At 59.7% G+C, this 14,643-nt stretch overlaps 1 protein-coding gene across 4 annotated transcripts in view; it reads left to right on the plus strand.

Annotated features, from left to right (window-relative positions):
* Window positions 1–14,643, plus strand: part of NOL4L (nucleolar protein 4 like) — a 131,171-nt gene that overhangs the window by 92,394 nt on the left and 24,134 nt on the right. The window contains exons 1-2 of one of the 4 annotated variants that reach the window (XM_044263255.1): window positions 2,473–2,550; window positions 10,769–10,910. In XM_044263255.1, the coding sequence (XP_044119190.1) occupies window positions 10,802–10,910 (109 nt within the window). In that variant the 5' untranslated portion in view covers window positions 2,473–2,550; window positions 10,769–10,801. Of the gene's footprint in view, window positions 1–2,472; window positions 2,551–10,169; window positions 10,220–10,414; window positions 10,470–10,768; window positions 10,911–14,643 lie in introns of those variants that run through there. The other 3 variants (XM_044263256.1, XM_044263253.1, XM_044263252.1) reach the window with 3 other exon arrangements.

Below are 14,643 nucleotides of genomic sequence, written 5' to 3' on the forward strand. Positions count from 1 at the left end.
CTCTGCCTTCGGCTCAGGTCATTTTCTCAGGGTCCTGGGATCGAGCCCCACATCGGCTCTCTGCTCAGCGGGGAGCCTGCTTCCCCCTCTCTCTCTGCCTGCCTCTCTGCCTACTTGTGATCTCTCTATCAAATAAATAAATAAAAATCTTTTAAAAAATCCTAAAAATTATTATTGGGCACCAACATGTATGGATATAGACATGTGCAAAGCCTCCAAACCGTCCCCCACCACAGAGGATGAGAAGTAAAGATCTATTAGAGAAAACTGGGAAGGGTGCCTTGGTTTGAAAACACATTCAATTTCATAGATAAAAGGTGCTAATGAATAACGTGCTTAGAGCCCCTTTTAAAAAGGGAGTGTAAGTTCTATATTGACAGAAAAACCTTTAGCATGTGTGGAATGAAGTCTGTTCTGCGTGCGTTTAATTTGATGTGTTGCCATCTTTTTATTTTTCTAATAGGCGAACACTGAGCTCTGAACCTGTGGTGGTGTACTTCCAACTCCCACCTGTAGAGGGAGCCTTGTTTACCTCGGATTGTTCACAATGCAAAGCTTTCAGTGAAAGAAAGAAAAAGGCTTTTAGAGAAAAAAAGTTGGAGGGTTAAAGGCAGTCTGTTTCAAAATTGCAAACAATCGTGATGGCTCGCTCTCTCCCTCTTTTTTTTTTTTTTTTTTTTCTTTGCTGGTTCCACTGTGGATGAGTTGTAGCGTAAAGTCAGGAGAAATTGCCCTTCTTTTTCGGGTGCGACTAGAGGTACCAGGAGGTGGGATCGTTGTTGGTGTTTTTGTTTTGTTTTGGTTTTTGACCATTTCCTCACAGAATTCCACGAGGGCAGCTCCTCATCCCTGTTAAAGCACAGGCTTTTTCGGAAGGCTGATCTGTTATTTGTAACAGAGGTTGTGAATCTGAGGAGGGGGACATCTGTCCTTGACCCATCTTCTCTGCTGGGGTCTAATTGTGCTATTTGGGGACAAGCGAGTTATATTGTAGCCTGAGTCTGAGGTTGCTTGCAGGTTAAGGGTCCCCCACCCCCCACCCCCACCCCGCGGCGCCCCACGCGGTCTTCCCCTGCACCCCAGGCGGACGAGGTCTGTCTGCGTGCAGGAGAAGGGCGATTCAGATCCGCATGGGTTTTCCCTCTCCTGCGATGCGGTGTCTCCGCGGACAGTAAGCGCCCAGGTCTGGGATGGAGCAGCATTCTTGATGTTATCCTATTACTTTACAACTGGAGCTAGCTCGCCGTAGGGAGCCGGTACCCGGTGGTCTGGAGGAGCACAATGACCGGCAGGAGGAGTGGGGGGTGGTGGTGGGGAGGGAGCAGAGAGAGTCCGCGGCGAACGCTCGAGATCGCTGAAATGTTTGGGTCGGACAGGTGAACGCATCCCGGAGACTCAGGCGCCAGCCGGGGAGGAAGAAGGGGAGCTCGGGAGGGTGTAAACTAAGTGGTGGGAAAGAGACAAAGGAAGAGTGAAGAGGCGAGACGGTACGGTATATAGGAAGGGGGAGGGGAGAGGAGGGGGCAGAGGGTGGGCAGCGCGCCGAGGGGACCGAGCTTGAACTTGATCAAGAAAAGGGGGGCCCTGAGATGGGGGTGGGGGGCCGGCAGAGAGTCGGCCACGTGCCTGGCTTATCCAGACTAGGGTCTCGCGGAGACCGCCCGGGGACCCAGCGGCCCCGCCCAGCGAGGACCCGCGTCCCCGGGGAACCAGGAGACGCGAGGGGGTCCAGGGCTGCCCGAAGGCCCCAGGGCGCAGAGAGTTCCTAATGGTGCCTGAGTCACTTTCTTTGGGCCAAGTCTCTCCTCTTCTGGCCTGAACGCGGAGAGCTGGCGGGCCGGGTGCCCCCCCAACCCCCACCCTCCGACCCGTAGACTGCGGCCTCCCTGGAGCGAGGGGCGGGCACAGACCCCACCGCCTCCTTTTCTGGGCTCAGCCCCGGGCAAGAAGCTTCCTCGAAGCGCTTCCCCCTTAAGAGCGCTCTCCCCCCGGAGCGCCCTGCAGCGCGTCCAGTGCGCCCTCATCCCTCCCCCACTACCTGGCCCAGCACCCCCTCCTTCCACCTCCTCTCCCCTCTCCCCGCCTCCCGGCCTCTCCCTCCTTTCTCCTTTCTCAGGGTGCCTCCTTTTCCTCTCTCTCCCCCTCCCCCCTGTGCCCACTCCTCCCGCTCGTCAGCCCCTCCACCTCCTCCTCCTGCTGCTCCTCCTACTCCCCCAGTGTGCACCCTCCCTGCGCTCCCCTCCCCCCGGCCCCCGCCCCGTGCCCGGTCCCTCCCCCCGTCCCCCGCCTCCCCGTGCCCGGTGCCCCCCCCTTCCTCCCTCCCGGCCGCGGCGCCGCCGCCGCTGCCGCCGCCGCTCGCCTGGGCCCTCCCCCTGGCCACCCCCGCCCCCGGGCCGGGCAGTGACGCGCCGCGGCGGTGCCAGCCCCTCTCCCCGGGCGGCCGCGGCGGCAGCAGCAGCAGCAGCAGCTGGAGCTGTGGGGCTGTCACTGCCGCCCGCCCCGCTCACTCGCCGAGCCCGACCGCCCGTCTCCGCCTCGCCTCCCGCCCAGGTACGGAGTCCGGCCCGGATCCCCGCGATCGGGCCGTTTCCGGGCCCCCGGCCGCCGCCCCCCTCCTGCCGCCGGCCGTTGAGCTGCGGTTAGGGGGTGGGGGGGCTGGGGGTTCTGGGGAGGGGGACGGGGGGGAAGCTTCCTGCGCTGGGGCTGAGGAGGGGGGCGCAGGGAAGCGGCTGCGCCCTGGGCGGAGTGGGCTGGGGCGGGGGGCGGGTGAGTGTGACCGAGCGGCGACGGCGGCGGCTGCGTGGGGGGGGACCGGCAGAGGAGGTGCACTCTAGGGGCCGTGGGGTGCCCGAGAGGTGTGCCTGGCCGCGAGTGCCGGGGGCAGCTGGGCGCACCCCACTCCCCGGCGGTGCGCGCCGCCGGTCCTGGGGGGCGGTGATTGTGTGCGCCGCGCCGCGGTATTGTGCGGCGGCCACACCGTTTGCAGCGGGCTGGGCACCGCGTCCCGGGGAGGAAGGCGTTCGCCCGCGGCGGGGTGGGGGCCGGGCTCGGGTTGCCGCCACCGCGGCCGCCTCGAGAAGGGAAGTGGACTGTGTTTGGGGATCTGAGGACGGGAAGCGTTGAGTGGCTGGGAGGGGCTCCCTGCCTCGGCGCGGAGAGTTGAGACAGGGTTTGCAGAGTTGAGCCCACTTCGGCAGGCCCCTCTCCCTCCCCGGAGGGGACCGGTCGCCCTTCTCAGGTGTACCAACGGAGCAGAAGCCGGGGGCGGCGACGGCCCCTGGCGAGGGGGCATTCCTTAATGAAGGGGACGCGTGGGGCGGGGGCAGCTGTCCGGAGTGAGGGCGCGCGTCCGGGTTAAGTTGTATTTACACCTCCGCCGGCCGCTCTCCGCTCTCCACCCTCCACCTAGCCCTCCCGGACCGGACACTTTCTCGTGGGGCAGGGTGGGGGTGTGCAGTCCACATTTTTTATTCCAGCTGCTAGAGTTCAGAAGTGACCCCCCCCCACACACACACACCTGGAGCGGCGTTTGCCAGAGTCCGGCCGCCCCTACTGGGCCACGCTTCCTGGGGGAAGTTCTCATTAAGCCTGGCTAATTAGCATTATTCCTGGAGAAAGGTTAAGGTTAGACCGTCCTTTTCCTTACCAGGAGGCCCACCCCCCCCTCCTCCCTATTCCCTTCTCCCTTCCCCCTCCCCAAGAGCACAAAAGCACAAAAAGAAAGTGTGAAGAGGCGCAGATCAATGGAGAAGCCACAAACCCATTAATTCAAATGGAACCTTTTTTCCCCCCTCTAAAACATTGATTTTTCTTTCTGTCTGCTCTGAGGGGAGATTAATAACCTCCTGATTTCACCTGAAATGGTGTTTGGACTCTGTGATTTCCTCCTCTTTCTGAGAAGGATTGTGGCTTGAAATAGATTCTCCCTTGAGATAAAGCCCTACTTATCCCAGAATCAGCTGGAAACCCCAGCCTGGGGCCCCCAGCCTACCAGGTAGGGGTTGTGGGGAGAGGTGTGTGAGGCTCTCACAGCTCCTCTGGGGAGAAGCGACTGTGTGATGGGACTGGGGTGCCATCTTGCCCCCTGCTTCTGGGCTGTAGTTTGGTCTGCGGGAAAAACCCGTGGATGGCCCAGGCCCCAGTGGCAGTTTAGTCCTTACATAGTAAATTACCCCTTCATTGGAAAACCATTAGGGCCTAAATGTGTCTTTAAATAATATCAAGCTCTTGTCTAATCCCGGCTCAAGCTGGCCTTGTTTTATAGAGTAGGTTTTAAGACAGCACCTCCTCCCACACCCACTGGACCCTGGCTGGGTGACGCGACCCCGTTCTGCACTTTCCTGCAGAACAGCAGGAGCACAGCACCCCGGGAAGCTTTCCTCCCAGCTAGGGAGGTGGATCTGGGGGAACTTCTGTGGCCTCAGCCACCCTTGGCCCCTGTGGAGCCAGGCCACCCCTAGTTGCTCAAGAACTTTTTTGTCTTGTCTGGGTCCTTTTCTTGGAAGGAAACTCCTGCAGGGGATTAGCTCAGAGTGGTTCCTCTCCAGCCCTCCTTTTGGCTGGGAGAACCCCGTCTGCTGTAGCTCATCTCTCCAGCCACCCTCTTAAAGAGACCCCTGTTAATGCCAGGGCCTGGGGTGTCAGTGAGGCCCTCATGGTGCGGAGTGCTGGGAAAACAGCCAGTTGCCTTTGCCTAGGAAACAAAAGCCCATTTTACACCCGATACACTAGTAGGAAGGTGTTGAAAATGCTCACTCCCAGCATTCAGGCGTTTCTGACAGCAAGGACAACAGAGCATCCCCACAGATACGTGTGTTTCTGACAGACCCTATGTGTGTGATTGAGAACACCTAGAAGGTGGTAGGTGATTGGCTGTCTCAGCCCTCCCCTCTCCGCATTTCCCAGAAGGGCCTGTATGACTTAGGACTGGTGAGCAGAGGAGGTCTGTTAGCAGGAAGGAGTGGAATTGTGCAGGGAGTGTCCCTGGGAGGCTGAACGCCTCCTCTGGTGGCCAGGTGGGCTTGGAGTGTAGCAAGAAGCTGCTGCCTCGGGAGGACCCCACAGCTCCCGGGAGCGGCTCAGACCACCCTAAGATTTCATTTGTGCAATCCTTTCACTACGGGGATTTGAGCCCTTGTTGCTTTCAATCCTGGGGGTTTTTCGTCTTCCATTAATAAGCCATCTGATGAGCCGAAGTGGTTAAGTTGGGGTCAAATGCGGTTCAGTACCTTCTTGGCACGCTCAGGCTGTGTGTGTGTAATGCTTGCTGACATGGAGACAGGGGGAGGAATCGTACTGAAGAATTTCCAGGGCCTGGAAGGAGCCTGCAGGTGTTCCAGAAGGAGGTGCTCCCTTTCTACATCTTGGTGCCCGCCTACTTGGGGTAGAGCTAGTGCCGGGGCAACTGTCCCAGCCTGGTGATCTTTCTGGCAAGAGCTTCAGTGTCTCATCAAACAGACTGCAGGGGTGAGACAGAGGGGTCTCCTGCCTGGCCCAGAAACACCTCCGGCACATCCCTGCCCTCCCTCCCACCCCTTCCCTGAAATACACACCCAGGGCTCCTGGTCAGGGCTTAGGGCTTAGAATTGCACTAAATTCTCAGCAAATCCTCCCCCCCCCACCACCAAAGCAAGTGGTAGAGATAGAGTTACAGCTCAGAGGAAAGGCCTGGAAAATGTTGTGTGAGGCACGCCCCAGGATCCCTGTTCTGGAGGATGCAAATGGCTCAGCTTCAGAGGCACCAGGAACCTAGTTCCCAAGAAATTGACCCCAGTTGTAAAATAATCAGGTTACTGATAGCACCTGCTCCTAGTTACCCGCCATGGATACAGGCGCGTTTCCACCATTTCCCCTCTGCTCTCCCATTTTCTCCTCCTCCTAGGCTGGGCAGTGGTTGGTGCTGGTTTGCCTGCAGAGAAGGAAGGGCCGCAGAACCTGGGTGGAGAGAAACTGAACCTGCCCATGAATTTTGGACTGCAGATAAGAGCAGGGAGGGTTCGGTCGGTTCCTCTCCTTCTGCCCAGAGTCAGGGCTCCCAGACTGGGGTGTGTCCCAGCAGCTGGCTGGGTGCTGCCCGCCTGCTCCCCACACATTCTGGAGTTCCCTTTTCAGGAAGCCAGTTGTTGCTGTCACCTTGAGACCCGCAATGGCTCAGGCCCTTTGGGGGCCGAATGAGGGACTTTTATCAACAGGTGGCAAGGCTGTAGGCTTCAAGGTGTCTGAGGGCAGAGGTAAGAGAAGCGACTGCCTGGTCACTGGGGAGAGAGGGCCCAGAAGTAGGGGATCAGATAGACTCTCATTTTCTAATGAAAATGTCACTGAAGTTTGCGAATGGAAAGGCAGAAATGAGTAGACTAAGTTCCCTTGAGTGTCCAGGAGGCCAAAGCAAGAGGTGCCTGACTCGGGACCTCTGGCTGAGCAAGCAGAGCACCCTAAGTCAGGGCCTGAGACCCCACCACTCCCAAGCCTGTGCTGGCTGCCTCCCGCAGCTTCCCGCCCCGACTCTAGCATCTCCCCCCACCCGTGCTGCGCAGCCACTGATGGGCTCGCCGCTGTGTGTGCTGGTAATTGCCTGTGTAATTAGCCCGTTCCCTAAGCCCTGGCTCCGTGGGAGTGGGTGAGGTTTCCGTCTGCCCTCCGCAGCTGTGGGCTGTGCTGTCGCAGGCCGGTGGCAGAGGGGTCTGGGCATGCTTCTCTTCCAAGACCACCCCGAAAGTCCAGTTGTGGCCGCTGTGTAAGTTCGACCGGGACTTTACTCTTTTTCTGCTTGTAAGTCGGGTTGACCACACTTGATTTCTTGGAAAAAATGGCCATAGCAGTAATGTCAAAATGTGGACTAGAACCTCCGCCTTCCAAGCCAGGGTTCATGGAGCAGAGTCCCAGGCGGGGGGCACTCTCTAGGGCCTGCTTGAGAGTCCGTGGGTAACTGGGGAAGGCGTGCACAGCCCTGTCTCTCGGCCCTTACCAGCAGGTCACAGGTTTTCGCTGGTGTCTCTCTCTAGGTAACAAGGTCCTAGAGGGAAGGAACCTCAGTCATCTTTGTCCCCAGCACAACACGAGCACATAGTAGATGCTCACTAAATGTGTGCGGCCTCATTGAGGGAGTGTGTGTAAATACAGCTTCATCTCCCTTGAGTGCTTTGGTTCTCACCCTGAGACACTGTGTCGCTCAGGAGCCTGGCTCTCTCGTCGGAGGGCAGAGGTGCGGCAGCACTGTGGGGTGGGCTCTGGGCGCAGACCGCCTGCCTCCGGAGCCCTACTCTTCCACTCGCCATGGGGCCCTTAGGCGGCCGGGGCAGGTCTCCAAGGGGCAGGCCTGACGTGGGTGCCCGCCGTTTGGTTCTGTTTTGTTTTGTTTAGTTTAGTTTTTGGTTGGTTGGTTGGTTTGTTACGGAGCAGTTGTGAGGAATTCTCCTAAAACCCTTGTCCCAAAGGCCCTTGCGTGTGGGCCCTGGTGTTCTTCATTATCGGGTGATTGGGAAGTCAGTGGGAAATGCAGCTCACCTCTTCCCAATTAGACTTGTCCGGGCAGGGAAGGGTGGAGGGGGTCATCTTGGTGGCTGGTCACAGGAGGAGAAACCCCAGGCTCTGCAGTGTGGCTGCGGTGTGGGGGTGGAGACAGGCACAGCAGGGAGACCCTGCCTGGCTGTTCCTCTGGAAGCTGTGTTCAGGAGCTGTGTGCCGTGGGACCGGGTCCCCACTTGTCAAACTCGGGCCACATCCTCCTTCCACACCAGCACCATGCCAGGTGTCTCCGCCACTTCACCGCGTCTCACAGGCTGCATGGGGGGTCTGGGAAACCTCCAGCCTCCTCCCCACCCCTGGAAGGACTTGAGATCATCCAGGGACAGACAGGGCAGAGCCCCACCGTGGGCTGACACGGCGCAGCTGTGGGGAGGGGGGTCGGGCGCCTCCGTGCAGGGGCTGCCTGTGCTGGCGGACGGATGCTGTGAGAATGAAAGCTGAGGCCCGAGCCGGAGCTGGTGGGTGAGACAGGGTGTGTTCAGAACTTGGGTTGTGGAGTGCCACAGGAGGGCGGTACTCCACTGAGGGGGACAGGGGGGCGGAGACCGGGCGGCAGGAAGGAGGGTGTCTGGGCCTTCAGGTTTGAACACCTCTGGCTGCGCAGTTTGTAAGCTTGTGACCTTGGGCAAGCGCCTTAACCCCTCGGAACCTCAGTTTCTCATCCGTGTGATGGGGCTGATAAGTATACCTACCTGGTGGGCCTGCAGGGAAGATGAAAGGAGGGGGCCAAGGGGAGCACTTGGCACCTGACGAACTTGGCATCTGTGAATGTTTTCACTTGGCAGAGTGTGGGCAGAGCGCGGGCACCCGGAGCACTGCACCCAGCCGTTCTGCCTCTTCCCTGCTCCTCCGTGAGGACATGGTATTTGGTGGAACCGTCCACAAGCCTTTCTCTGGGCTGCAGACAGCCCCGCCCGCGGTGATGGGCTGGGGACCCTCCCATGAGGCTCCACTGCCCCCAGCCTAGCCCCTGGCCACAGTGGCCTCCAGGCTGCTCCTCAGACCCCCCACTTCCCCACCGGCACGTGCTGGTGCCCAGAAGTCTCCCTGTATAGAAAGAACCCTCCCTCTCCAGGGCAACCTTCCTCACTTCCCATGGGCTTCCGCTCAGGTGTTTCCTAAGCAGCGTGGCCCTCCCCAGCCACGGGCCCCTCTCCCAGTGCCTCTGCTTTGTCCTGCTCTGGTCCCTCCTCCCCACGGGGCTGATGTGTTTTTCTGCTGATTGTCATCCCCTCTCCTGCTGGGCAGCGAGGGCCATGATTCTGTCCTACCCAGCACCTAGCAAGTGCTGGGCTCACAGTAAGTGCTCAGTAAATACCTGTGGATTGAAGGCAGAAAGCGCCTGGACTCGGTGGGGCTTCCGGTGCTAATGGATTCAGTCTTTTAGATCCTGAGTGCTTCAGCAACACCCCAGAGCCAGGAGAGGGCCTCCCTCCCTCAGCGCTGACCCTGAGCGCGGTGTGCCCTGGACAGCCAGGAAGGAGCAAGGAGGTGCCCAAGCAAGGATGCCCTGTTCCTGGCTCCCAGAGCCTGGGTGGCCTCTGTACCTCCCAGGGTGCTCTCTCCTGCCAGCCTCCCCCTCATTCTTAGGGTCCATCCTGGGAATACAGGGGAAAGTTTTGTTGTCCCTTTGTGCAGAACACGTGTGTCCCTCCGGGTGTAGAACAGGGTCTGAGTGAACACGAGTGAGTGTGTTTTCACCCCAGGAAGACTGGGTGGTTGTGCTTATGTGTAGGGAGCAGGGCAGCCTGGGGAAGGCAGGCCGAGTGTAAGTGTGGGTGTGGGCAGGAGGGGGAGAGGGCACAAGAGGACACATGGCCTCTGTCCCCTGAGGCTCCAGGTAGGCCTCGTGGGGACCCCTGAGCTGGGCAGAGCCAGCGTGGTGGCCCGGCTCACGTGCCCCAGGTCCAGTCGCGAGGACCAGGTCCAGCCGCGAGAACCAGGTCCAGCCACGGAGGGCACACTGGCTGCTGCACAGAAGCTGTAAATTCCAGGAAACTCCCTGCCAGCCCAGCGTGGCGGGGGAGGGGCGGAGGCTAATCCACGCTGGTTCCCTCGCACTTGGAGAACAGATGTGTCTGCCTCAGGGACAGCCTCCGAAGAAAAGTTCCAACCAAAGTGTGTTTAGTGTGTTTGCTCGTTATAAAAGAGTTGTCTGTGAGGGGGCCCTGGAGGGGAGGCTTTTTTTGGAGGAGGAACTAGGGGGCCTCTGCCAGAGGTCCTTGCTGGGGGCCCACAAATGCCATTGTATTTTGCTAGAGGGGAGAGGGGAGGGGGCAAAGCCAGCTCGGGGTGTGGGAGCTGCTGGGTCATCTTTCTTGCGATTTACAGCCAACTCCCAAACACAGTTGCTCGAAGCTCCTGAAAGAGGCTGGGCCAAGTAGGAGGTGGGGTCCCTTCCCGCTGGAGGGCTGGATTGCTGGATCGCAGGGGCCCCGCCCGGGGGTTCCCAGATGACTGGTCAGGGGCTCACTGAAGCCAGCCAGGGGAGAGGAGGCAGGCGTGGTCCTCTCCAGCAGGCCCTCCGGCTGTTTGGAAGGCCCTGGCGGCCCCCCAGGTCCTTGAGCCAAACCCCCTTTGCGGTCTGATTCGAACCCTCCTCGCCTGCCCCACCCCCTTCCTTCTCTGCACTTCTGGGCCTGGCCTTTTCAGCCCTGGAAGCTGCCCAAGAGCATATCTTTGAAGCACAGCAAAGGTTAGGAAGGAGGAAGACAGAAATGTCCTCTGGGTTGGGGGAGTGGGAGAAAGGAATTCCATGCACGCTCCCCGGGAACCGGAGTCATAGTGGGGGCGATCGGCCTGGCCTCAGCAGTGCGAGCTGGTCCTGCCTCCCCTTCTGGCTGCCGGGCCCTGCACACAGTGAGCTCTCTTCTCCCGGCTGTGGGCCGCCAGTGGGGAGCGGTGGCCCTTGTTTACAGCGCTTGTCTCAACCTTGGCTCACAAGGGTAAGAGCCAGGCCCTGCTATCCGCCCTCACAGGATGCAAGACCTCATAATTGTCTTCAATTACAGACAGCGCCGGCCCTCAGCCCTGGCTTCCAACAGGAACCAGAGCCCGAACCACTTCCATGGGGGGCAATGGGAGCCACCCAGCCCTACTGCAAGGTTTGGGGGCTCCCTGTGGCCTTTGGGCACTTCCAAAGCCCACAGCCCACGGGGCTCAGCCAGACTGCTGCTCTGGGGCTGCTCTGGGGCTGCATCAGGCCCGGGCCTGTTGCACATCCGCCTTCTTTGTCCCCGATCAGGATGAAACTTCTGTGAGCAGTGAAGATTTTGATATGAACGACTCCACATGGATGTCAGCTGACCCACACCTGGCCTCCAGCCTGAGTCCCAGCCAGGACGAGAGGATGCGGAGCCCTCAGAACCTCCACAGCCAAGAGGATGGTGAGTGTCCCTTGGTGGCCGGTGGGGAAGGGGCCACACCTGGGACCCGGAGGCCTAGGAATCTAGGGTAGTGGAATCTGGGCTGGGGGCTCTAGGGGTGGCTTCCAGCTGCCCTTGGTGTCCTGGTATCTCCGCCAGTGCCCCAGCCCCTGGTGCCAGGGGAGCAAGTCCTCCTGAAGGGATCAGGATAGAGCTCTTGGGGGCCGGCAGCCCGGCAGGTGTCCTGTCTGTGTATCCTGATGCTTGCAGGCTGGTGGAATACGGATGTCGGATGTGGATGTTACCCCAGTTCAGGTCTGGGAAGGTCATTAGCCAGGGACCCGGAAGAGTCCAGCCGCCCAGCAGTGAAAGCAAGATGTGAGGCTGTAGGACAGGGTCCCTGCCTGTCACCTGTAAGCCAGCAGGCAGTGCACTTGTCCACTGTGTGTCCCCAGCCTCTTAGGATGGGAAGTGGCCCGGCTGAGGAGCTTCCCCAAGCTCTGGCCCCCCTGCCCTCCAGAACTGGCCAGGCAAACTCCTCTGGCCTCCCTCAGAACAGATCCTTTCTCCTTGGGATGGGGAGAGTTGGGCTCAGAACTCAGATCCCAGGGGTCCACTCTGGAGGGCCTCTGTAGAGCCCCCAGGGGGCCGGGGCTCTGGGGGGACCAACGCTTCTGTCAGTTATAGGCAGTCGTGGGCGTGGGGTGGCACCCGTGGTCAGCGTCTCTGGTGGGGCTCCGTCTGATTTCCAGGGAGGTGATGGGGGTGGGGGATGAGCCCAGGGCTGAGCCTCAGAGATGTGGGGTGTAGAGCCTGCAATTAGGAGGGGTCAAAGGTTGGGGCCTGGAATGCCGGAGGGAAGTGCAGTGTTAAAAAGGGGTGTAATGTTAACTCTGGGAAACGGGTTAGCCTTAAAGAGTAAATAAGGGGTAGGAGCCTTGCAGTTTGGGTCAAAGTTCGTCTCCATGGCAGAACCCTCGGCTGCCTCCCTCCTGCCCTCGCAGGCCTGAATCCGGCTTTGTCTGTGAGGAGACTGAGCCTGGAGGCAGCTGGGGAAGCTGGGCCAGGGGCTGGGAAGCCCAGAGGGTGGTTTTGCCAGGACTGGGGTACAAGGCTGTTGGGAAAGAAAAGACTTTTGTGCCCTGACACCTCGTGAGGTCAGCACGACCCCCTCGTGCTGTGAGCCTTCCCACCAGAGCGTCCCAGACCAATACCACCTCCCAGTATTCCCACGGGTGGAGGCAGCCACATGCTGCTGGGGGCTCAGGGCTGCAAAGTGCCCGGCAGCTGACCTCCCTCCTCATCTGAGCTGAGCGAAGGCCACACCAAGAGCCAAGCCTGCAGAGCTCAGCCAAGGGCATAGGGTTAGACCTTCCCAAGAAGGATCCAGAACATTTTTTTAAAAACCTGAGTAATAGGACTGAATGGGGGCCATGTTTCTTCAACTCATTCTTTTAAAAAGTTCTTAAGTTACTGTTGCTCAAAACCACCTTTTGGGAGTCTGATCTCTGTTGGAGACACTTCCCAGGGAGATTTGGCACTTTGGGTGGTGGTGGGGGGTGGTCTCCTGGTCTACCAGGATCAGGTAGCAGAAGGGAGTGTTTCTGTGGGGGTCACGGCTTCCTCAGCATCGGTTTCCTAGCTGTCTGGGACTTGGTTGATCGGGAAGCTGAAGTGGAGAGAAGCCGTGAGACTGCGGGGTGGGGGGGGTGGGGGGGGTGGGCAGCGCATCCTGTGGCCAGTTCCATGGGAGCTTCAGACCGGGGCCCGCCTGGGTGTGGTCCTGCATGTCCCCCTCCTGGTCCCAGGGCTGAGGCAGGCCGGCCTGCCTTCAGGACCAGGGTGTTTATCAGGGCGGGCAGCCAGAGCTGGAGACAGGGAGGTTGGTGTTGACTGTGATACCATCAATTTAATTATTTAATCAGAGGCTGTGTCTGGAGGCTGTGGACCGATGGGCAGGCCAGAGGCAGACCTAAACCCGGCACAGGGGGTCACAGGGCTTGAGAAGGCCCAGCTGTCCAGCCTGGTCTCTGCTGCCCCTTCTGGTTCTAGAGCTGTAGGTGACTGCGGTGTTTCTCTAGAGCAGTGGGTTCCTGCAGGGTTTTGGCTGGGTCCAGAGCTGGCCCAGAGTCTTCGTCCCACCCTCCTTCCCCACGGAGGCACGTAATCAGCTCCCCGGCCTGACGGCGCTCACGGTGTGGACACAGGCCGAGATCCGGCTCCCATCAGTGAGTTGACGGGAGACCGCCAGACTGCAGAGTGTTCTCATGTCCCCCTGTTGTTAACGACGGGCTGGGGTGGGGCAGGCCGGGCAGAGGCTCAGGTTGACCGTGTACTCCGAACCCAACCAGCAGTGCTCTGGGGCGACTTGCTGTGTGGTCTCTGGCCATCAGTCCTCCGTGGAACTGGCAAATTGGAAAGATGAGGTCTGAAGCCCCCATTGTGAGTTCTGCAAGGCACAGCCCATGCCAGTCTTGCTCTCCGCTCTGTCCCCAGTGACTTCAGCTGCATGCTTGGCACGCTACAGGGGCCCACTGACCGTTGTTGCCTGGAGAAAGAAACATTTATCCAGACCTGCCCCCCTGTGTACCATCCGGAGGGGACATAGGTCCACCCTTTGTTGGGGACAAGTTGGGTTCTTTGTTCCTGAGGACATCCCCAGTCTGAGTACCTGGGTCTCTTTTCCCTTAGCCAGAAAGTGTGGGGGCCCCCAAGGCTGTGCCAGGGAGTAACCCCCTCTGGCCCAGAAGCATCTCAGGAAGGCAGGCGGTTTGTACATGACTCACACGTGTTGGCAGATGTGTTGGAGCCCTCCTCTTTCTCCATCCTTCTTCTGGCTCTCCTCTTCCTCCTCCCCAGCGGCCCCCCCACTTTTCAAACTGTAACAAATGCAGATGAAGTCTGGCAGGCAGGGCAGGTCCCAAGGCTGAGACCAGAAACGAATTGGTGCCCCCGCTCCTCCCCGTCACCCCCCACCCCAGGGCTTGTCTCTGGCTTCCCTGGAGTGGGAGTGTCCTGCCCTGAGCCCCACGCAGCTGTGCCTCCTCCCCCACGTCTGGCAAGCCTCCACGCCACGGGTCTCTCATGAGGGTGCCATTCACGGCCCCCCAGAATCATAGCAGCAGGCCTGGGGCTGGGGAGAACCACACGCACGGGCTTACTCCCTGGGGGCTGTAGCTGCCGCAGGGGGCGCACATCACTCTTGTCCTCCAAGATGTGGGAGATGAAGTGAATGGGGGTGATCGGACCAAACTCAGGAGGTGGCGCCGGGGCGGCCTTCCTCTTTATGCCTTGGTAGGTGTTGGCCATGTAGTTCCCCAGAGACGGGCAGGGCACCCTGGGAGCCACAGGGGTCTCCCTCATGCACTCAGAGCACTGGTTTCTTCAGAGTGATCCAGGCTTTTCTTGCTGCCTCTTGCCCATGTAGGGCCAGACATTTTCCAGACCTGCTGCTCAGCCCTACCTATCTGAGGCTTTGGGCTTTGAGTCCAAGCGGAACTCTGTGCACATCGTCAGTGCCTAGAAAAACACTTGGCCCCGGGGCTGCCTTCTGGGGGCAGAGAGAGAATGCCTGGGAGAAGCCAACTGTTGGGACTTTGTCCAGAGACACTGTAGTCTAGCATTGACTTGGGACCAGATGGTAGGTCTGTCTGCGATTATACCCGGTCGTTGGGATTATCTGTGTGATGTCCGCCTCTCCGCGAGAGCACAGCTCCCTGGAAGCTAGGACCCCAGCGCCCAGCACAGAGCCTGG

Source organism: Neovison vison, chromosome 8 (genome assembly GCF_020171115.1).
Source record: "Neovison vison isolate M4711 chromosome 8, ASM_NN_V1, whole genome shotgun sequence".
Classification (NCBI taxonomy): domain Eukaryota; kingdom Metazoa; phylum Chordata; class Mammalia; order Carnivora; family Mustelidae; genus Neogale; species Neogale vison.